The 25244-nt window shown below is 37.9% G+C and overlaps 1 protein-coding gene across 2 annotated transcripts in view; it reads left to right on the forward strand.

The window, feature by feature from the left end:
• The window catches only part of FHIP1A (FHF complex subunit HOOK interacting protein 1A), a 122778-nt gene that overhangs the window by 35802 nt on the left and 61732 nt on the right, over positions 1 to 25244 (forward strand). For both annotated transcript variants that reach the window (XM_060778839.2, XM_060778840.2), the window contains exons 2-4: positions 18454 to 18528; positions 20692 to 20901; positions 22861 to 23487. In XM_060778839.2, coding sequence (XP_060634822.2) covers positions 20797 to 20901; positions 22861 to 23487 — 732 coding nt within the window. In that variant the 5' untranslated portion in view covers positions 18454 to 18528; positions 20692 to 20796. The remainder of the gene's footprint in view (positions 1 to 18453; positions 18529 to 20691; positions 20902 to 22860; positions 23488 to 25244) is intronic.

Consider the following 25244-nt stretch of genomic DNA (forward strand, 5'->3'; position numbering starts at 1 on the left):
ATAATTTACAAGCCTCCTGTAATACTTATTTGTTATGTATATAATTCAGATTGTTTACTATATTGTATATGTGCATATTGGTATGCAGTTTTTCCCTTAACTGTATGTTGTTTGAGGTTGTGGGAGGGACTGCAGACCATGTGATCAGATCTGGGACTTTTCAGACTGAGACTTCTTTTTAGAAGTCAGTGTTGTGTTGTGTTTAGGTTGTGTTCAGTTTTCATTAAGAGAGTATGCATTAGACACAATAGACAAGAGACTGCAACAGAATGCCTTAGAGAACTTGCTGTTTAAACTTTCAGCTGATAAACAGTGTGGAATACATGAAGTTTGTACGTAAACTAACTATATTATTTTTAACAAAGTCTACTTGTAGAGTGTGATTTAAATATATATATATTTTATGGGAGAGCAGATGATTTGGTTAACTGAAATAACACTTCTGAAGATCTGCTATATATTTTGTGCATTGGCATCATCTTTGTTCCTAACAGTTCAGAGAGATAACCAGGTATATCAGTCTAACAACTGAGAAACCTAAATTACCTTGCATGAATGCTAGTGGATATATGCCACGAAACAGAAGATTCAGTCAAACTTGTTTTTAGCTCTTCTCAGGAAGATCATACTATACAAAACAGGTTGTGATCATTCAAAATAGTGTGAATGCCAATTATCTCCACAAAGGTCACGCTTCCAAAAGGCTATGGAGATTTTGGTTTCCCAAAAGGTTATGATATCAAAGGTCATTCTTTTCTCAAAAGACTACAACTGAAGATGAGGACTGGATTTCCTGCTCAGCTGTAGAAACTATTGGATAACTTCGAATGAGTCACACACTTTCAGCCCCGGACAACCCTATGATTGTTTTGTCTTAGGACTGCCATAAGTCAGAAAGGACACAAAGGCAGACAACAATCTTCATTGTGACATCAAAACACAACTGTTCTATTGCAGGAATCATGCAATTGTGATCTAGTTACAGGTATAGTGATTTTTTTAAAAAAGAAACTTGTTCTATATTAACTGTATGATACATGGATCTATCAATGTTACAAGAAAGCTGAAGGAGTACATGGAGTATCATAGCAACAGCTTGGTTTGCAGATACAAGAAACAGAGGAAAGGAGAACTGCAACATCTTGGAAATCTGTCCTCAGTCAAATCATTCTGCACTTTTTATTTTATGTATTTGGAAAACTTGATATATGAAAACCATAGTCACAAATGTTTACCAGTATAAATATTGCAGAATTAACAATACATGTAAACAGTAAAAAAAAAAAAAAAGGATCAGATAAAAGCAGTATAAAAGCTTCAGGCAATAACCAAAACAAAAAAAATCATGTACAAAAATGATTATGCTGTTCGTCAGATTTTAGAAAAGATTTTCCAGTTTGCAGCAGGAAGCATTTCCATATTCCCATCACAGACTGACTACATGTTTTTCAGAATCACTTTAAAGGACATTAATAAAACTGTGTAGTAAATTTGTTTTTGGGAGATATGATTAGTCTGAGATTGAGATTTCTTGAGGTATAGATTTTTGCAACCACATAAGTGAAAATGGCTAGGTTTTTTTGTGAGTCTTATTTCGGTTTCTGTTGTCTTTTGATTCACTTTGATATGGACATGGGGTTTTCCCTTTGTGGCACTGTATTTTTGTATCTAAATTTTATTTTAAAAGAACTCATGCAGTTCCTTGTTTCATCCTCCTAGGGGCTGCTATTTCCTTAGGATCTGTGTGAACCTGCTGCTTAATTCTTGACAGTGTTTGGGAAATATTTTTTCAATGACAAAATGAACTAAGTGCTTTCATTTTAAAGCAGACTTAGATAATCAAAATGGTGACTCCACTCCTTCCATCAGAGATATAAACTTTAAAAAATAAAAATAAAAGTGGACGATCTTGCATTACTGCCTACAGAATTATAAGCTTGTTTTGCAATGCAAAAGCTATATTTGGAAGTCATGAGCTGCCTCCTCCCTGTCTCCTCCAGTATGGCTAAAAGTTAAAACAAACCAATTTTATACCCCATGTTTGTTTGAAGCAATAGCTACGATTAAAATGCAATTTCGGGTATAAGAGACTAATGGAAAATGGAGGCACAATAATAATCAAGTACTCCTGTATATACTCATGTATTTATTAACTTTGTGCATAATTTGAGGACAGATCTGGGGCTAAAATTATAGATTTTGCTATAGTTTAAAGAGGGGAAAATACCAATTTTGCTATAGTTTAAAGAGGGGAAAATACCAGGAGGTCAGCTACTGCTGGCTGCCATCTTCATTCCCCAAATTTCTAGACTTATACATGAGTATACTTATACATATACTTATATTTATACATGAGTATATCAGGGTATCTTCTAAACATTATGCATTATTCGAAATTTCTAGAGTTGTTATATATATGTTTTGGTGGTAACTAACTATATGTATTTTCAGTGCTGCTATAAAGCACTTTTCCTAGCTAAACCTTCAATTCCGTTTTATCTGCAGTAGTAGTAGCTTCAATAGAAATATTGGCTAGAGTTTGGTTTGTTTTCTGGCATTTATTTGGCTTGGCTTTCCTGGCTTAGATTGCTCAGATTTTGTATCTTAGATTTTCATGTGATCTCTGTCTATTCATCTGAGAGACTGTTTTTGGTAGCAATTACATTTTTGTAGGAGAGCTGGAGGCTTAGGCATTCCCAGAGTAGGTGAACCATACATGCATTTCTATCGAGATAAAGTCATTACTTTTTTCCTGAAATTGTGACTGATATCCATTTGAATAAGGGCATTCCATGTGAACCAAAATATTGCTTTGATTGCATTGTTCTGACTGCATTGGTATTGAATCTGACCTCCAAATTGGAGAAGAGACTCCATTGACTTCTATACCAAGAGAGTCCTTGCCTTCTACATCAATAGGTTTTCTATGTATTGTCGAAGGCTTTCATGCCTGGAATCACTGGGTTGTTGTTGGTTTTTTGGGCTATATGATCTTGTTCTAGAAGCATTCTCTCCTGATGTTTCACTTGTATCTATGTGGGCGAAATGTCAGGAGAGAATGCTTCTAGAACATGGTCATATAGCCTGAAAGCCTACAACAACCCAATAGGTTTTCTAGTTTCTGAACTTCTCCAAGGTATTTCCTTTCCTATTCTCCAAAGAAAGTGTTTCTTCACAGCACTTCTTGAAGGGAGTGGTTTCCATAATTCATCTAGTTGATGAAATAGCTGAGAAGGACATTCTGACCCATGTTCATCATAATTCCCTGCAAGCTGTTGCTGCACCTTTTGTCTTTATCGACCAATGGGACTAGAGCAGAGTGGCTGCATAGTTGCCGCCTTTGACATTGGTTTCCCACTACAGAATAGATACTGATATTGCCTTTGGGAAAAGTGTACAGTACTTATTTATGTGTTTCCTGATGTGTCTAGCAGAGTTGTGTTATTCTGGATAGCATGACATTTCTTTCTCCTATAGATAGTACGAGGATTGAATGAAAAGTAGTGCCCCCACCTTTGTAACTCCTCAACAGATGGCAGTACTGGTATGTGGCAGGTACTGGTTTGTTCAGTAGACTCTCCTCTACAGTTCAATTTTGGCACGAAGCCCTAGCATTGAACAGTTGTGTGGTTGAAGTGCAAAGTACGGAACCCTGTGCAAATGGTCGGTCAATGCGACTTAAGCAACGTGCAGTCATTGAATTTCCCAAAGGAGATTCATCAGAGAATGCAAGCTGTTTATGATGATTGTGTTGATGTGAGTACTGTGCATCTTTGGGCGAATAAGTTTAAAGATTTTGAAGTGGGAACATCTGACTTGCGTGACAAACAAAAAGTTGGATGTCATGTGACAGCAACCACTGAGTTTCAGAAGCAAAAGGTTGACAGATTGATTCAGGGCAATCATTGTATCACTCAGAGAGAAATTTCAAGCATAATCGGCATTTCACAAGAATGTGTGGGTCACAGTATTACTTTGCTTGGCTATCAGAAGATCTGTGCACGATGGGTACCCAGGATGCTTACGCCTGAAATGAAAGCGCACACACTTGAAATTTCAGAGACTGGATCTCACCACTGTACGACATCCTCCATATAGTCCAGATTTAGCACTGTCTGACTTCCAAACTCGTTCATCATTGGCAGAAATGCATCCAATTTTCTGGTGATTATGTGGTAAAATAAATAGTGGTAGTTAAAGAGCACATTCTAAGGATTATTTCTGCATTTGATTTATTAACATATTCCCATCCAAACCCAAGTAACGAAAGTAGAGGCATTATTTTTCATTCAACCCTCATAGCTTGCTAGTTCTCAAGCTGACGATAATGAAATCCCCTTATATGTCCAGAAGAAATAGCAGGATCATTCGTCATCTGGTCCCATCAGGACATTGAGATCTCCCATAAGCACAACCAAGGTGGTCTTTATATCAAAACCAACTCTGAAAATAGATGGAGATATCCTTATTATCAGTCTTATTCAAAAGTCCTTGAGTTACATAGCCATGGCCTGCTATTTTAAAGTATTCATGGCGTTCACAATGCAGTAACTGAAATCCGTGGAGGCATCCACCTTGACCTAGAATCAGAAAAGTGGAAAAAAAAGTATATTATCTTTCAAAACAATGCTTCTTTTGGAACTGAACTCATGAATTTTGAATATTTGATAGGGGCAGCAGTAGTTTATTATGAAATAAAATTTTATAACAACTGAATAGCCTTTCAGTGGATAAAGATGCATAGCTCCTTCAGGTAATATATAGATATGATTTTCAGAAGAACAATGCAAAAGCAGCTGTAATAATGTTAAGGCTTTCTTCACACCTCATGATTATATTTCCACCATATAAATACAACTATTTATGTAAAGCAACCTGGAAAAAAATGTCCTCTTTCGGTGCAATGGCATAAGCTTTTAGTTATCACTGGTGACACTTTAAATGCAAAAGGAAGCAGGAAACAGCAGGAAAGGGTGGTGGTAAGTGTTGTCTTCACTCTTGAGCACCAGAAGAGACAGCAGTCTTGGGCAGCAAATGCAAATGTACAGTTCTCGCTAAACAGCTATCCTCAATCATATGAACAATCATGCCAGGGGTTCAGTCAGCCTTGTGTTGCAGCTTGCACTAGAACTTTAAAAAAAAAAAGTTGAAAAAGCTTGGGCCCTCAGGATTGCTTTAAAAATGTTACTTTCTTTAGGTGCTAACAGGCACGTTGCTCCAAAACAATGCACAGGCCCAGTCAGCTGATCTTTGCCTTGGCTATTGTCACAGAGTTGTACTGCTGTGTGCTGGAGGCGAGCTGGACAAACTCCAAATCTTCATGGCTTCCTGTGTGACAGGGAAGAGAAGTATGCCCATGATCTACAGGTTAAGAACCACAGCTCTAAAGGTTCTATTTTTTCATTGCATGCAAACAACATTGTCGTCTTGTGGGGACCCATTAATTTCATGGGCTTTTCTTAGGCAAGGAATACTTATAGTTGGTTTCCTCCATCTAAATTGTGATCTTTGTAGCTGGGCCTTTTAGTGATTATACTCCAAAATATATGGATAGCACTCAGCTACTTATGTGGTGATCTACTGACAATCTGCTTCATGCAAAACTAAAACAACCTAAAAAAAAGAAGATAGGAAATGCTGCAGCAATTATGTGTATTCTTTAAAATGATAGTTGTGGGAATTGTACCTGTTGGATAGTGCCCCTCAAAATGTCTAGATCCAGATAAGTCATGCTACACCTCTATTCTGCCTTGGACAGACTACGCCTGGAATACTGTTTCAAATTCTGAGCACTGCAAGCTGTCGACAGGCTGGAATGTGTCCAGAGGAGGATGACTAAAATGATCAAGGGTCTGGAGAACAAGCCCTATGAGGAGTGGCTTAATGAACTGGGCATTTTTAGCCTGCAGAAAAGAAGGCTGAGAGGAGACATGATGGGCTTGTAGAAATATGTGAGGGGAAGTTATAGAGAGGAGGGAGCAAGCTTGTTTCCTGTTGCCCTGGAGAGTGTATGATGCGGAACAATGGCTTCAAACTACAGGAAAAGAGATTCCACCTGAACATGAGGAAGAACTCTTGACTGTGAGAGCTGTTCAGCAGTGGAACTCTCTGCCTCGGAGTGTGGTGGAGGCTCCTTCTTTGGAGGCTTTTAAGCAGAGGCTGAATGGCCATCTGTCGGGGCTGCTTTGAATGCAATTTCCTGCTTCTTGGCAGTGGGTTGTATTGGATGGTTCACAAGGTTGCTTCCAACTCTATGAGTCTATGATTCTATGAAAATGTAACACTTTAAAAAAATCTTGAGGACCTAAATTCAATAAAAAAAAACCCAGACTTGGAGCTTGAAAAAATATATATAGCAGTGGACAGATGTATAAAGTATGTACATGTGTGTTTGTGTCAAAATGTGTTCCTCAAGTTCTGTCAACTTTTGACAACCTCATGAATTTCATAGGGGTTTCTTAAGAAAGGAATACTTGGAGGTGGTTTGCCAGTCCCGTCCTCTGAAATATCCCCTACGGCACTTTACATTCATTGGTGGATTCCAGTACAAACTAGGTTGAGCCTGCTTAGCTTCCAAGTTCAGACCGGATCTGCTGCCATTAAGGTATTTAGGCCCTTGATTACATTTGCATCCATATAGCTTTTTAAAAGTACTGAGTTTTCTGGTAAGAAATGGAACAAATAGTTTTCCTTTCCTCCTTGCAGCAAGGAATCTTCTTTTTCCTTCAGTTTTGGATGGTTAGGCAGTTCATTGGACGGAACTGCTGGCAGATGCTGCATAACAGTCAAAGGGAGCAGGAGGGGCGGGGGCGGTAATTCTCATCCTTACCTTTTAAAAATCAGTACAAGCAACAAAGTGTGTAATGCTGAATGAGCAGTAACCCTGGCATGAATTGCACACTATGAGGGACGGCTGTTTATTGAGAACTGAAATTTGCATGGTGTTGCCTGAGACACTCTGCTGCACTCTGACCGTTGTCCCTTCTAGTGCTTAAGGATAAAGATCACCCTTACTGTATACACTCATATGAAATTAGGCTCATGTATAGGTAAAGGAGAGGTTTGTGGGCCAAATTTATGGATTTTTATATAACCCATGGAAAAGTTGAGGGTTATTTCATGGAGAGGGAACATCTACAATTCTGCTCAAATCTACAAGGAGACAGCTGCCCTGGGCACCACTACCGTCTCCCTGACCAGATATTTTAAAAGGCCAAAAGTGGCACCTTGGTGGAGGAGGTGGAGAGGGTGGCACTTTTAAAAGGGTTTTCCGAGATGGATTACCACTCTGCTCCAACATGGTTTCTTTTTTGATAAGAATGTAGGCATGGACAATCCATGGTACTAAATGGTTCTAAAGTACTTACAAAACTAAGGGAGCACTGGTTCTTTGCTTGTAAAGTTCTGGTGGTGAAAATTCCAGAACTCAAGCCAAACTTCCAAAATTTCATTATAAATAGCAGTTCCTAATTGGTTCTGTCATAAAAATCACCAATAATGAAATAATAATGAACATTTGAAAGTTTTGTTAGAGTTCTGAAATTTTCACCACCAGAACTTTAGAAACACTTTAGAATCAAAGCACTAGCTTTAGCATCACTTTACAAGCAAAGTACCAGCATCCCCTAGTTTGGTAAGTAGTTTATAACAATTTAGAACCATGGATTGCCCATGCCTATATGATACATTGACCTGTGGATAAGTTAGCCACTTTTTTGGCTTGATTTTTTGGCTAAAATTTCTAGTTTTATACATGAGTATATGGTGTACCACACCACCTTTTTTGTTGCTGCTTCTTGCTTTTTTTGCATTTAAAGATGGAAGTGTTTTTGTTTGCTTCAGATTAAGTGTTGTTTTTATACAGTTGAAATATAATCACTGTTTTGTGGTATGAGGAAGGCCTTAACATTAGGCTTGTATTTGGGTCTGTTTTAGCCGTTTTCTTTGGCCAATTCAGCTTGTTCAGCTTGGTTGGATGGCCATAGCGGCGGGGGCCCAGCTTTCACATTTTTATCCATTACGGGACCATGTGGCAGCTGATCACAGGCACTGTGTCTGCTTCCTTAACCCAGTTACTGAAACCTGGCTCCCTTAAAGGTCCCAGGAAAGGTGCTTCTTTAACCTTGTTGCTGAAACCTAGGCTTCCTTGAAGGGAAGAAAGGAAAGGAACAGAAAGTGGAGCCTTGTAAGTTTCGTGTTGCCACCAATGGGCCAGGTCTAGCTATATTTTTCTTCTGTGAAACTAAAATGGCTATCCAGCTGCCTGCCCGTTTTTGGGAGTTGCGTGAAAATGGATATGGGGGTCTACTGGAATCCGGTTCAGCCAAAATGCACAAGCCTACTTAACTTTATTATAGTTACTTCTGTGTTGGCTTTTCCAAAGATCCTACCCGTATATTCTGTTTAGGGGCCATGCAGCTTTATCTATTGACACTCTATTCAATTGCTATAAAATTTTATCTCATAAGGAATCACTGCTGCCCATATCAGACATTCAAAATTCATGTGTTCTGTTCTCAAAGAAACACTGTCTTGCGAAATAATATACTTTCTTCCACTTTTCCAATTCTGGGTCAAGGGTTGATGTCTCCAAGGGTTTTAGTTCCTATATTGTGAATTCCATGCATACTTAAAAATAGTCCAGTCTACTGACTCACTTGCAGAAACATGTGAGGTATCTTGAGCTTTTTCGTAAGAGTTAGCAACTCAGGTATGTACTGTGCTTTAAATAAGAGACACATCGATTTCTCAGATGTACTCTACAAATGGTCTGAAACTTTTTTCCAACAAATCCACTTTCCATAGAAGTCTAAGCTTCCAAAATCTAGGACTTTTTCCTTTTTATTAGTGGAAGGAGATAGGATGGTGGTGACAGAAATAAAAGGCACTTAGCTTTAGGACAACTACACATAGCCTTGGCATCTTCATCTTTCCTGGAAAATTTCAAATGAGAGGGTTCTTCTGAAGAAAAAAAATAGACAAGAATCTTCATAATCCCATTTTTACAAATGGAAATAATAATAAAAATGAAATAACTTGATGTTGTTCTGAAGTTTTTAGTTTGCTACTGACTTCAGGTTGCAGTGGAAAACACAGGGGTAATAATTGTGACTAAATCATGTACCAATGTTGTTGTTGTTGTTGTTTGCCTATGTTTTTTTTTGGGGGGGGGAGTTTTGTTTTGAGAGGGTTTGTCTTTGCTTTCCTCTGAGGATAAGAGAGTATAACATTTCCAAGGTCTTCCAATGGATTTCCATGGCTGAGCAGGGATTCAAACCCTGGCCCCGACGTAAGATGCCAGCTCTTAGACCACTGCACCACAATGTAAACCAGTGGTATCCAAACTTCTTTTGACCAGGGACCACTTGAGCAGGGACCTCTCTCCAACATTAGTACCAAAAGAGTTACGAATCAGGTTTTGGTCAACTGTAGACTCGGTTTGGTTTTTTGGGGTGCTGATTCAGAAAATTGCATTTGATTGACCACATCAGCTCTAGTTTCTGATACAGAACATATGTTATCCAGTTGTCATCATCTTCTCGCCCACAAAAAACCAATGATGTAGTAATGGTGAGGTCGCGGATCATATTTTAGTTCTTGTGGACCACTGGTGGTCTATGGACAACAGGTTGGGTACCACTGCTGTAAACCTACATTCTGTGAAGTGGGAATCTGGAACAAGGTATCTTAGTCTGTTTGTGTTGGTCTGGATCTAACTTTGTAAAAGAAAAACCAACATACACTGTATAGCCATAATCATCCCACAAAATGTACTTCACTTGTTTAATTAATTCCTACTAAATGGAAGACTTCCTAAGAAGAAAATATTTTGACTCATATTATATCCTGGCTCTTTAGTACTATATTTGGATTATTCCTAGTAAAATTACCTGCCTCTTTGATGCTGCACTTTTGTATCTATTATGTATAATGTTAACTATTTATCAAAGGAAGTTTTGTTTCCACCACTTTATTGCACAAGAACGGTTTCAAAATGTATCCTGTAAGAGAACACTGTACACTGTTAGTGGATGTAAGATTGTTCTATAGAGAGAAAAAATGCTAAGAGAAACTAATATGTGTTTCCCTTTACCCAACTACCCCAAAGGCTTTAAATAATACTTTTAATAATTAATAAGTAATAAAGTTAATAACTCAAGGTGTAAGGAGGCACCAGTGTGTTCATAAAGTACCTTAGCGGTATTATCTCTGAATATGCCACATCTCAGTTTCCTTTTGTCCCAGTGGTAGTTATGTGCTCTCTCTTTTTAGCACTGAATACTGAAAATCTCTCTTGAGTAGTTGGAAAAAGCCAGAGGAGGTGTGATCTGTGTGCTTAACAACACAGCAGTAATCTGAGTGTTTATAATAATGTTCTAATGCTCTTTGTAAAAAATGGTATCTTAAAAGATGAAGACAATAGAAATAATTTAACTCTACTGGAATTAAATGTGGAACCTTATTACCGTAGTTATGCCAGTGCGCCCTAGAAATTCTAAATTCTGTTGTTTCATAGGCCTTTGATTTCACTTCCATATTGTTAAAACATTTAATTTCATTTCTTGACTAGCCAGTACACTTCTATCTGTTCCTCTGTTTCTTTATTTTTATTCTATTGATAGATAGCTTATGTATATTTAACAAATCAGCACAAAATGGAAAGATGTGACTGTAGAGGGAAAAAAGTGTATTCATGCAATACGTGTTTTTGTATTTATTATATTTTGCAGAATGCCCACACTGTTTAGGGCTCAATGAGACAAGTACTGTATGTACTTATTTATTTATTTATTTACAGTATTTGTATGCCGCTTTTCTCACCCCGAGGGGGACTCAAAGCGGTTCACATATAAGTAAAGGCAAAATTCAATGCCAGTACAAACAGTTACAATTATACACTACAGTTAGACATAAAACAAATTAAAACAATACATCCATAAGCAATAAAACAATCATTAAAACAATAAAACAATTATACTTGAGTATAAGTTGAGTTTTTCAGCCCTTTTTTAAGGTTGAAAAAGCCTCCCTGGGCTTATACTCGAATTAAAGTTATTTATCATTTCACTCTGTTATTATTATTATAAGATGTATTATTTTACTATTATTACATTTCCATTATTTTACTCTATTATTATAATTATTATTTTTATTACTTTTATTATTTTACTCTATTATTATTACATTTATTATTTTACTTTCTTTATTATAGTTGGAAGGATATGTAAGCACACTGACACTGAAGAAGGTTAGAATAATGGTTTAGTCAGAGTTGGATAATCTTATCTTAAATTACAGTTTTATGTAAATGTTCAAAAACATTTAACCTACTGATGCCTCAATTAATGTATTTTTATTGGTATCGATTATTATTTAGAAATTTACCAGTAGCTGCTGCATTTCCCATCCTTGGCTTATACTCGAATCAATACATTTCCTCATTTTTTTGTGGTGAAATTAGGTGCCTCGGTTTATATTTGGGTTGGCTTATAGTTGAATATATATGGTAATCTTGTAGACCAAATGCAAGCAGTTGTAGTGTTCCAGGTGATGTTTGACTGCAAACACTACTAAGGGAGGATGGAAGTGGTAGTCCAATGACTTCTAAAGCCTGGACTTCATTATTTACAATGTTTTAATGTCTTTGTTCACTTTTGGACAAAAAAGTATTTTTCCCTGTATCCTCCAACCTTTTTAGGTGCTTCTCTTGTATATCTGAGGACAAGAGGTGCATGTACCAGCCTTGTCTTCATGTCCCTGTGTGCATTGAACCCATATCATTCAGTCTTGTTGTGAAAATGTCTAAGTGCAGTCACTATTAGGTACCCTGATAACATCTCACTTCCTCCTGCTTTAGAAAAGACATACATTTGGACTCCTATCCAAATGTATACCAAGCTGATAATATTGAAATCCCCTGACATATCCTTGAGAATCAACAGGGTCATAATTCATCTGCCTTCATTAAGACAATGAGGTCATTCATGAGAGGAACCAAGATGGTCTGTATACCAAAACCAAGCTTGAATTTAGATTGAGATGAGTACAAATGAGTAGTCATATCCAAGGGGCCTTCGGTTACAAGCCTTTCCTCACTATGGTGGCTTACCCAGTGGTTATAGCAATATGATCTGCTAACTGTTAACAGTTCTTGGGATCCAAGTAAGATTTCTTTGAAGATGGCTTCCTAACTCCCTCTTATGAAGTAGCTTGGACCACCCTCTCAGTTCACTCTCTCTGTGCTTTCTCTTATTACCCATGAAGAGCCACCGTTGAGTACACAGATCATTAAGGAGTATAATGAGCCCTTGGTTTCCCCTGGTTTTGGTTCCAGGACATTTCATGGATACCAAAATCTGTGGGTGGTGAAGTCCCATTATATACCATGGTGTAATAAAATCTCATCCAGATAGACCAAAATCTGAAAAGACTGGGATCGCTGAACTCCTCATACACTCTAAAATAATTTGTTGTGATTACCAAGTCACTACTGTGAAGTCCATGGCTTGGAAAATTCCATCAAATTTGATAGGTGCAGTTGGCCATGTTCAGCCTCTTTTAAGATAGCCTTTCCCTAATTCTTGCAACAAAACCCATTCTCTGTTCTCTTAAACCAGCCTTTCTCAACCTGGTTGTTAGGACCCCCGGGAGGGTTGCAAAGGAGTTTCAGAGGGGTTGCCAAAGGCCGTCACAAAACACAGCATTTTCTGTTGGTTATGGGGGTTCTGTGTGGGAAGTTTGGCCCAATTCTATCATTGGTGGGGTTCAGAATGCTCTTTGATTGTAGGTGAATTATAAATCCCAGCAACTCCCAAGTGTCAAGGTCTGTTTTATACCAGTGTCCACATTTGGGCATATTGAGTATTCATGCCAAGTTTGGTCCAGATCCATGATGGTTTGAGTCCACAGTGTTCTCTGGATGTAGGTGAACTACAACTCCAAAACTCAAGATCAATGCCCACCAAACCCTTCCAGTATTTTCTGTTGATCATGGGAGTTCAGTGTACCAATATTGGTTCAATTCTATCTTTGATGGATTTCAGAATGCTCTTTGATTGTAGATGAAATCCCAGCAACTACAACTCCCAAATTACAAAATCACACCCCCAACCCCACCAGTATTCAAATGTGGGCATATTGAGTATTTGTACAAATTTGGTCCAGTGAATGAAAACACATCCTGCATATCAGATATTTACATTATAATTCATAACAGTAGCAAAATTACAGTTATGAAGTTTTATGGTTGGGGGTCACCACAACCTGAGGAACTGTATTAAGGGGTTGTGGCGTTAGGAAGGTTGAGAACCACTGCCTTAAAATGCATAAGGAACAAAATACAACATGTAGTCTCTACAATGTCAGCTTGTTCTTGTGAAAGAAGACCAAGGCATTTTGCTTGTGCTGGGTTGTCCCATGGAAAGCCACATTTGTTTCCCTTTCATTTCCTCTTTTTCCTCAAGTACAGAATAAATAATACATGTATGGCTTATTTTCAGTTTACTGTAAACAATAGATTTGGTTTAACCACTTGAAGAGGAATTCAACAATGGAATGATCTGCCTATAGAAGACATGAAACCTTCCTCTTGTAGTGTATAGTTCAAGGAAGGTTTACATAAAAATATATTGATATATTTGTAGATGTAGAATGAGTGTCAATAAAATGTTATTGTCTGTTAACACAGGCTGGTGAAATAAATTTGCTCTAAAAGTTATTATTGGGTTTATTATGAAGGTGAAGCAGTGCACATTAACTTTTCTGTAGTTGCAGAGGTTTTTTACTTTGTTCTTCATAATGTCAAGTACAATTGTTAAATCAGCACATTCTGCTTTAATTGACATTCTTGTCAAGCTACAGTATAATTAAGATGGACTGCTTTCAAGAGAGATTATCAAGAGCTATGTGTGAAATAAGGTTCTTAATATATAGCACTTATATAACAAGACACATCCCTTGTGCATTTCCATTAACCCTCATGAACGAGGAGAGGACATTTTAGTGTCCTCAAGGCATCTTTTGTTGTTGAATATGCACAAAAAGAGATTTACACTGTAGCCATTTCCCAACATTAGACTAAAAACAGTGGCTAGTTCCAGGCAGAGTAGTCCCATTCAATCTGTTGTTGGCTAGCAAATCAGCATGCATTAAAATCTCATTAATTTAGTTGGTTTACCCTAGTTGGGACCAGAAGTTAGCATCTACAATTGGTAGTTGCCTAATTATATCTAAATGTATCAAAACTTCAGAAATTGGTCTAATAAATTTAACCCTTCCACCACCCCATAGTCAAAGAACTTCAGGGACAAAAATATTCAAAGAAATTTAGCTTTTTAGCTACAGAAGATTTTCTGTCCCATCTTGTGTCTTACATTGGGACCAAAATAATCTTGTTGGCCCAATTTGAAAGAAATTAACTTTTTTTCATATGAGACATTGATATTCATTGGGTTCAGGATACCTGTGATACAAAAGTGCATGTTTTCTTTTGTTTTGTTCTATTTTTTCTGATGGCCATTGTTGTTTTGTGCTTTTAGGTGGAATGTGATATATGTAAAATAAACCATGTGTAGTTGACGTTGGATCAGCCCACACACTGCCTTGCCTGGTAAAGAAAATATGCCATGCAGTAGAATAGTAAAGAACAAGCAGTTTACTCTTCTTAATTCAGAATAACATATGTACAATATGATCAGTTTCATCAATTCACTACATGTCCTTTTAGAGAGATTCAAAATGATATTTCATTGTCCATATGAGAGACCTTCTTTTCAGCAGCCAAGAATAAAATCAGTCTTTGTATTGTCGAAGGCTTTCATGGCTGGAATCACTGGGTTGTAGGTTTTTCGGGCTGTATGGCCATGTTCTAGAAGCATTCTTTCATGACGGTTCACCTGAATCTATGGCAGGCATCCTCAAAGGTTGTGAGGGCAGTTGGAAACTAGAAAAATTGGGTTTATGTATCTGTGGGGAGTCTAGGGTGGGAGAAAGAACTCTTGTCTGTTGGAGCTTGGTGTGAATGTTTCACTTGGCCACCTTGATTAGCATTTGATAGCCAGACAGTTTTTAAGTGTGGCTTGTTACTGTTTGGGGGAATCCTTTGTTGAGAGGTGATTAGTTGTCCCTGTTTGTTTTTTTGTCTGGAGTTCCCCTATGTTTGAGTGTTGTTCTTTATTTACTGTTATAATTTTAGAGTTTTTTTAAATACTGGTAGCCAGATTTTGTTCATTTTCATGGTTTCTTCCTTTCTGTTGAAATTATGCTTATGGATTTCAGTGGCTTTTCTGAATAGCCTAACATGGCAGTAGTTAAAGTTGTTGAGCATTTCTGTGTTCTCAAATAATATGCTGTGTCCAGGTTGATTCATGTCCAGGTGCTCTGCTATGACTGACTTCTCTGTTTGAAGTAGTCTGCAGTGCCTTTCGTGTTTGGGCAATGCTGCATTTGGTGGTCCCTAGTATGTAGCCTTGTCCACAGCTGCATGATATAGGGTAGACTCCTGCAGAGGTGAGAAGATCTCTCTTGTCCTTTGCTGAATGTAGCAATTTTTGGATTTTCTTAGTGGGTCTGTAGATAGTTTGTAGGTTGTGTTTCCTCATCAGCTTCCCTATGTGGTCAATTTTTCCCTTGATGTGTACAAGAACACTTTTCCTCTGGTTGGATCTTTGGCTTGTGGCTTGTTCTCCATCTTGCAGCTCTTCTGATGTTTGTAGTGGAGTATCCATTGGCCTGTAAAGGCCAGTTTAGGTGGTTCAATTTGTCTTTGAGGAACTGAACCACCAAATCAGTCTGTCTGTCTCTGCTTCTCTCTTCCAAGCCTCTGAACACTTGTACAGTTTGGCCTGAATGAAATTGCAACAGTATCTAAAACTAGGTTCTTGTGGGTTTTTTCGGGCTATAGAGCCATGTTCTAGAGGCATTTCTCCTGACGTTTCGCCTGCATCTATGGCAAGCATCCTCAGAGGTTGTGAGGTTGTGAGTATCTAAAACTTCTAGGCCCAGCCATTACTCCATACATTGTACTTTATTTTGCAGTTGACACACACATCGTGATTGCTTGCATTTTGTAACAATATATGACAACCCTATCATAGAGGGGTTTTTGGCAAGTTTGATTCAGAGGAGTTTGCATTGCCTTCCTTATAGCCTGTGAGAGTGAGAATGCTGGTTCTCCTGATTATATTTTGCATTGATTTTCTGCTTATTCTGCCCTATTTGGATGGAATACATTAACCTCTGTAGATAGCTTCTCTTATTGGCTTTTATTTTGCATTTATTTGACTCTGGGTAGTTGAGTGAAACACAATAGAAGAAACTGCTTTGAATGTGGTGATTTTTTATACCCCACAATAGATTCAAATTCTTGTCACAGTCGGAAAGTACCCTAGAACGCACACAGTACAAGCTTTTTAAACCTCAACAAATGAAATTTCCTAAATCTAACATTTAGGAGTATAAAAGTGTACATGCATACATTTAAAACAAGTGTTATCACATCTTTTAATTCTGAGACTGCAGTAGGGTCTACTATATTAAAAATAGAATCTCTAGCGTGTTATTTGTATTTGCCTGGAATGTTTACAACTATTGTAGATTGAACTAATTTTATTGGATATTGTATAACATTTTGAATGCTATAATGACTGTAATATAAATTTTATACTACTATGGTATATCTTCTTAAATGTCTTGCAGCAGCATCCATACACTACTTTCAATGGTTCTATATTCTTGATGCATTTGTATTATTACAGTCATTTGCAAATGTGGTCAAAGTATATCCCAAACATGTACAGGAATACAATAGAGCCTCGCTTATCCAACCTTCACTCATCCAACGCAGTCTGCCTCCCGCCAGGATCCACAGATGTTTCAATACATTGCAATACATTGGTGTAAATTCGTAAATAGGGTAATTACCACACAATCTTACCATGTATTGAACTGCTTTTCCTGTCAATTTCTTGTAAAGCATGATGTTTTTGTGCTAAATTTGTGAAATCATAACGTAATTTGACATTTAATAGGCTTTTCCTTAATCCCTCCTTATTATCCAACATATTCACTTACAATAATAACAACAACAATAATATTTTATTTATATCCTGCTACCATCTCCCCGAAGGGACTCAGAGTGGCTTACAAAGCACTCCAAGTTGCACATATAACATACAACCGGTAAAAACAATACAAAAGTATAAAGCAAGTTATATAAAATTATAACAACCCCCTGTCAACACGTGTTAACAAAATCAAAACAACAGTAAATAAATCTAACTGTTGTCAATTCACAGCGGTCAAGTGTCAGCTTCATTTGGGCCCATTTAGCCTACTCAAGGTAAAAGGCCTGTCTGGACATCTATGTTTTCAGGTTGGACCAGAAGGATTGAAGGGTGGGGGCTAATCTAATCTCTTTTGGGAGGGTTCAGTAGAGTCTCGCTTATCCAACATTCTGCTGGCCCGTTTATATTGGATAAGCAAGACTCAGCAACACCTCAGCAAGCGAGAGTCCAAAAGTGGCAAGCTTAAACCCAGAACCTCAACCACTGGCTGATACCAAATGAGAGACTCTCCCCTGGGCACACAAAAAACTGGGTGACTTGGAAGGCGCTGAACAGACTGCGCTCTGGCACCACGAGATGCAGAGCCAACCTTAAGAAATGGGGCTACAAAGTGGAATCCACAACATGCGAGTGTGGTGAAGAGCAGACCACAGACTACCTACTGCAATGCAACCTGAGCCCTGCCACATGCACAACGGAGGACCTCTTTGCGGCAACACCAGAGGCACTCCAAGTGGCCAGATACTGGTCAAAGGACATTTAATCAACTACCAAGCTTGCAAACTTTGTGTTTTGTCATCTGTTTGTTTGTTTTGTTCTGTTAGAAATGTAATACAATGGTCTGGTTGCCCCTGACATGATAAATAAATAAATAGCAAGACTACTGTATATACATTTGACTTAATAATAGTACATAGAACAAAGTCAATTTTTAGATGCTGATGATTTGATGATTGGGAAAACTCTTCTTTAATGCCAAGTCTTGGTTGTGCCTTCTCCTCCTTTGCTTCAGTTTCCCCAGTTTATTGGCCTTCCCAATAGTGTAGAGACCTTCCTCTGTATTAGTTTTTTGGGTGAAGCTTTAAACACTACCTCAGTTGGTTTGTTCCATTTCCCCAGAGAGCTCTTTGCTGGACTCCTCCATCCTGTATTCTTTTTTGTATTCTTCTAATTTATTCTTTATTTTTTCTCTATTCTTTTCCTGCTTCCTCAGTTTCCTACTTTCCCTCTGACATATTGTTCCTCCACTTTTTATGTATAACAAAATATACCCTTCCCCCTTCTCTCCAGAATCCCTAATAATCCCTAATAAAGATTAATAAAAAACCTGAATGCACTCAAAACATTTTGCTACTTCGTTTTTCCTTATGAATCCCATATTGTATTTCAGGACTCTCTGGAATGGCAGTGAGGATGGAGTGAAAGCAGCTTACGCAGCGAAGAAGTGGGGAGAGGAAAGAGCTATGTAAGTATGAAGACTGCACTGCAGCCATTGCCTTCGAGCCCAGCATGTTGTTTGCATGTGCTGCGAGATTTATCAGAACAAAATTGTACTTTGTTTAAATATAGGCATTCTTTTCACTTTTTATAGTGGCATTGGTAAAGAGCTGTGATGCTTGCACCCCGAGTTTAACGTACTGTAATTTCACACAGTTTGTTCTTATTAACAAGAAAAGTCAAGTGTTTCTGAATGAATAGCTGTTTTGTGTCAGGTATTTTAAAAAGCTTTCAACTTTGCCGGTGTATTCAATTGTTGTATTGCTTGGTAACCAAAGAAAATAAAGAGAAAAGGACAATGCATTTCATGTATACTAAATTTAGTTATTATTCCCTTTTATGTTCTTACAATCCGTATCACACACAAAGACTTATCAAAAAAGCTTCTCTCTTTGAGCCAAGAGCATAACTCTATTCCATCTATGCTTCGTCTTACAATTCACTTAAAAGAGAACAGTATCTTTTTTTTTTGGTAATATCTCCTCAATTATAATGTGCTGTAAGGAGAGCATAGATCAAGGAGTGACCACTGTGGCAGACTTGGGGATTAGTTTAACAATACATAGATAGTGAAAGGCAACATATTGGAATTGCATGGAATTCAGGGGAGTGTTGTGGAAATATGAATAGTCATCCTTGTGGAGTGTTCAGTTGAAATATGAATAGTTATCGTTGTATAGTAGAACTCATTATCCATTGGGTTTGAAATCCAGGACCTCTGTGGATATGATTGTCTGTGCGTGTTCAAGTCCCATGATATTCAATGGTGTAGTGAAATGGTATCCATTATATACAATGAAAAATAAAAAAAAATTAGTTTATGAATTAAAAAAAATATTTTCAAGCCATGGGTGGTTGAATTGTAGATACAGAATCTGTGACTACAGAGGGCTGACTGAATGTGAAATCAGCATTTCCATTACCGCAATGCACGCTATGTGGGGCTGCCTTTGAAGACAGCCCGTAAACTGCAACTGGTACTAAAGTCCAGCCACGCTTCTAACTGGAGCGAATTATAGGGAGCGCACAACACCCCTATTGAAGCAGCTCCATTGGCTGCCGATAAGTTTTCAGTCACAATTCAAGGTGCAGGTTATGATCTACAAAGCCCTAAATGGTTTGGGCCCCTCCTATCTTCGTGATTGCATCTCCCCCTATGAACCGGCACAGGCTCTTAAGATCTGCCGTGGAGGCCCTCCTCTTGCTTCCACCACTGTCACAAGCATGACTCGTGGGGATGAGGGAGAGGATATTCTTGGTGGTGGCCTCTTGACTTTGGAACACCTTCCCCCAAGAAACATTAGGCAAGCCCCCACTCTGTCCTCTTTTCGCAGGGATTTGAAAACCTGTTTGTTTCAGCTAGCTTTCAAGAATGATTAGTCCCAATTATATATGCCCAGTTCTTAGGTTGCTAGATAGTACTCTGTTTTGCACTTCATCCACTATCCCAGTCATATGGTATGCTATTTGCACTATCCCTTGCCCAGCCCTTATATACCTTGGTCATGCCCATCTCAGAAATAGCTTATGTTGAACGTGGTCTGATAACAGCTCTAATGCACTCTGTTTTATTCTGTTATGTTTAGTGTGTTTTATCTTGGTTGTTGTATTTGATGATGCTTCTATTTTAATGTGTTTTATTTTATGGGTGGAGCCCCCGGTGGCACAGTGGGTCAAACCCCTGTGCCGGCAGGTCACAGGTTCGAATCCGGGGAGAGTGTGGATGAGCTCCCTTTATCAGCTCCAGCTCCTCATGCGGGGATATGAGAGAAGCCTCTCAAAAGGATGATAAAACATCAAAACATCCGGCCGTCCCCTGGGCAACGTCCTTAGCCAATTCTCTCACAGCAGAAGCGACTTGCAGTTTCTCAAATCGCTCTTGACATGACACGACAAAAAATATATTATGGATTGTTTTGCTTTTTATGTTTTATGGATGTTTTGCTCCACATGTAAGTTGTCCTGAGTCCCTTCAGAGAGATGGTGACGGGGTACAAAAATAAAGTTATTATTATTATTATTATTATTATTATTATTATTATTATTATTTTGAAACAGAAAATATTTCATTTTATTATTTGTTTTTTTAATCTTTTGTGCATATTTGTCTGAGTTTATTTGTTTCTTTCAGATTAAAAATGTCTTTTCATACCTGACACTCGTAATACAGTGATTGACTACACTAGCCACATACGGAATTTAACATGGCCTAGTTGAATTGATTTTTGGAGAGTTGATGATGTCCACAGCCACAAGTTGCAAGAAAAACCATCAGGCTGTGAGCCTTGAAGGAGTTGACCCAGAGACCTGCATGATAGTTTTTAAAACCCATTGGGCACAGGTAACAACTTGTTAAATCTTTTATTCTCATATTTATATTTAAAGTTGGCAAGAATACATTTTCTAAAAAAGATTTGGACATCAGGTGCATTTCCAAAATGAAGAGTACTCCCATATTATGTCTGGTTGGTGATACTGAATTGCACTTTATGTTTATTTTGTTCTGGTGAACTGTGGAATCCTGATCTCTGTTATTTAGCTTACAGTGATAGAGATATAACTATTGGATATTGTCGAAACTGAATAAGGAAATCTAATTTCCATTGCAAATGAAATACAGGTTGGAATATATAATTATTGTGTTTTGAAGCACTGTGAAATTTAAGAAGACAACTCAGTTGTTTCAGCATTGGATGCAATTCTGTTCATGATCAGGTTGTTTAAAACCCATTAAGCAACATATGTTCTGTAATATAGACTTCATATTTTAAAGATCGTGGCTTTTAAATCCAGTATTATCTACACAGATTGACAAAACATCTATAGGCTAGTGGTGTCATGTCTCTACCTAGACTTCCAGTTTAGACATGATAAATTGATTCTACAGCGGGCCTTGAAGTCCCTATTAAGCCCAGACCTGCTAAGGCTATATCACCCAAACACCCCAGTTCTTTCCTCCTTCCCTCTCCCCATCTTGCTCTCTCTGTCTGCCCCTGTCCCGTTTCTCAGTGTGGCCAGATCCAGATACCCTATCAGTTTAACTACTTCCTTGTAACCAAAGATTTCCTCAGTAACAAAGCTTGACTTAACTGAACACAGCTGCAAATAGATGCTGGTGTTATTGAAGTCCCTTTCAAAAATGGTGCAGAGCAGTGGTGGAGGAAATCAATCACATCCACAAAGCTTAAACTCATAAATTTGGAGGGCTTATTGTAGAACAAGTTGTACAACCTATCACTGAATTCTAAGTCTAATCAACTGTTTCTCCCAAAAGTTGAGCTGGAGGAATGTTTTCAGTTTTTGCAATTTGCATTTGAGTTTCAGTTTGACAACAAAACCAATTTACTTTGTAATTAACTTGATAACTTTCAAAGAATTGCAACAATGGGTCATTCTTGCAAAGTTTCGGTTTGGAAAAGTATGTAAGTACAGGGCACAAGACTAAGCCTACAGTTAGACAGATGGAAATGGCATCTTCACGGTCATGATTAAGTTGAAAATAGTAGTAATCATGGTTGTGATGGTGGTTATATTTTTACTTACTGGCTGGTGGGAAAAATGAGCATATAACTTAAGTGCCAAAATAACTTGATTTCTTTTTTATTTCCATGCATCATGTTCTGATTAGAGAGGGAGGAAGAACACCTTTTGTTCTGCCTCAGACAAAGAAATTTTAATTATTATTTATTTACTGTGCTTATATCCCACCCTTCTCACCCTTGAAGGGGGACTCAGGGCAGCTTACAAATTATGGCAGTAATTAAATGCCAAATTCAAACAATAATAGTAAACACACACAAAACCTATACATATCAATTCTAAATAATCTATCATCTGGTTAAAACATACCATAGGTCTAGCACCAACTCGACTTTATACTTTGTAAACATTAAACCAATTGCTTGGTTTATATTTATATTATATTAGAATGTATTATATTAAAATGTATATATTTACTTCATTAAATCAGGAAGATATATTTAAAATATGTGGCAATGAATGCAGACCTTTGGTCAGCATCAGGTTTTTCATAAAAAGCATAAAATAACTTTCCTAACCATGCAAACAGTTGTTCATAAGCAGATTGCACTGTTACCTTGTTTGATTCAACTGTCTGTCTCTGTGTTCAGTGCAGTGAGACACATCTTGCTGCAATTAAATTCAGCTGGTAAATTTACAGTGAAATGAAACATGGTTTAATATGTAAATATTGATGACTGAGTTTGTTTAATAACAAACCTATTAATATTGTGATAAATCTCTCTACACAGATCATCAAAAGTAATTCCATTTTTTGTAGGTTGTAAAAATCTTAGAGAAGCATGACCCTTTGAAAAATGTTCAGGCCAAATATGGGGTAATACCTCCAGATGAAGCCAGTACTGTGCAGAATTATGTGGAGCACATGCTCTTCCTTTTAATTGAAGAACAAGCCAAAGATGCTGCAATGGGCCCTATCCTGGAGTTTGTGGTCACCGAGAATATCATGGAGAAACTCTTTCTTTGGAGTTTGAGGCGGGAATTCACTGATGAAATGAAAATAGAACAACTGAAGATGTACGAAATGCTTGTCACACAGTCCCACCAGCCCTTGCTGCATCACAAACCCATCCTGAAACCTTTAATGATGTTGTTGAGTTCTTGCTCAGGAACCACAACCCCAGCTGTAGAGATGGACTTGGTCGTTCTTCTCAACCAGCTCTGCTCAATCCTAGCCAAAGATCCATCTATCTTGGAACTCTTCTTCCACACCAGCGAGGACCAAGGAGCTGCAAATTTCCTGATTTTTTCACTCCTGATTCCTTTCATCCATCGAGATGGGACTGTTGGCCAGCAGGCTCGTGATGCATTGCTTTTTATCATGTCACTTTCTGCAGAAAACAGTGTGGTTGCAAATTACATCGTAGAAAATACTTACTTTTGCCCGGTAAGTTTCTTATAACATTTTATCCTGCTCCCTCAAAGAAAAAAACCTTCATTGTTTTATGTATTGGGCACTTTCCACACATCTGAATAAAATCTCACATTATCTGTTTTGAACTGGGATATATGGCAGTGTGGACTCAGATATTCCAGTTCAAAGCAGATATTGTGGATTATTCTGCCTTGATATTCTGGGTTATATGGTTGTGTGGGACCATAGTCCTTTCTCCAGCAAAACACAAATGGTTTTATGTGGTGCACTATCATCTTATCATAGTTATGCAGAACTTGCAAACAGCAGCATGGAACCCTTTCATTAAGCTTCATTTAAGTAGGCTTTCCCCATTTTATTTTGATAGATGTTACATGTGTTAAAGTTAATTTTTTAAGTAGCCAAATAAGTAGCCCAATTTTAAGTAGCCAAACCATAGGGTTTTACAAAAAGAAAAAAAAGGTGCAGTTATTTAAAAATGAATTGTGGACATTATTAAACTCTAATTTGCTTTCTCTGCGGAGGATTAATTGATGTACAAAAATAATACTTTTGGATTAAATGAATCTTAGTTATTGGAGATATATCAAAGTATGATGTTTAGGTAGTCTTTTGGGTCTAATTATTTTAACATTAATTAGGATTATAATGTGCCAGTCAAAGATCAGACATCTTTAAATAAAACATGAGCATTTATTTAGAAGTTTAATCTGATAATCTCTCATCAGCTTCTTTTCTCGTTCTGCTTCAGATCTCTCGGTTTTAATGTAAAACTTGTGTTTTCCTCTATTTTTCAATATGAATGTAAGATGAATGACCTAATCATATTGAATGCACTGTGGCCATATGCTAGTTATATTCCTTCTGGTGCTCCACCAATTACAGAGATAGGCATTTTGCCAAATTTAATTAAGCTCCAATTAGGTCAGTGATGATGATTGCTGTAGGGAAGCAGCTACCTTTATTCTTTAAATCGGAAACTACTTTTAAAACAGTGTTTCTTTCTCAGTCTTTCTTAACTTCATCTTATCTTTTCTCTGCTATATTTGGACTTTGTCCACATTCCTTCCTGCTGTATCCTGATTTAGTGTTTCATAATTTATTTTGCTATGTGTTCATCCCACATTTCAGACAAAATATGTCTCCCAAATGAGGCAATCATATTCTCAGGCACAATAAAGGAGGAGAATGAAAGGTGAGGGTTTGTGTTCCCTGACAATGTTGAAAAAAAATTGTATTTTGAAAACAAGTGTCTATTAGCGTTGTACGCAGAATTTTACCATTTCTTTTGTGTCTTCCATTTCTTTGGAAGCACGAAATGGGAAACCCCCTCCTCACATGAAAATCTGCTCAACAGGAAAGTCTTCTTTTGTGTGCATCTGAACTTGCCTCCTTGCCTTGGAAAGAAAGTGCGTGTGTGGCGGGCATGTAGGCAGGTCCAGAGCTTGGCTTGTAGTCATTTTCTGGGCCTTCCTGCACGCCCTTCCACACATGCACTCTCGGAGAGTGTGGCAGGGCATGTGTTCTTCTTACCTGGAACTCGCTGTTTCTACTTTATAATAAGAGGCATACAGGTAGGCCCAGAAACTGTGCACCTTCCAGTGCCTACAGCTGAGTGCCTCTTACTCTGGAGTAGAAACAGCAGGTGCCAGGTAAGAAGAACTCATGCTGGTAAAGGGAGCCAGTGGGTGGGAAGGCCCCCCCCCCGCCATAATAGTCCAATTTTCGGTGCCCCGAGGAGAATACATGTGTGACGGGGCACACAGACA

The sequence above is a fragment of the Anolis sagrei genome, chromosome 5, assembly GCF_037176765.1.
Source record: "Anolis sagrei isolate rAnoSag1 chromosome 5, rAnoSag1.mat, whole genome shotgun sequence".
NCBI lineage: Eukaryota > Metazoa > Chordata > Lepidosauria > Squamata > Dactyloidae > Anolis > Anolis sagrei.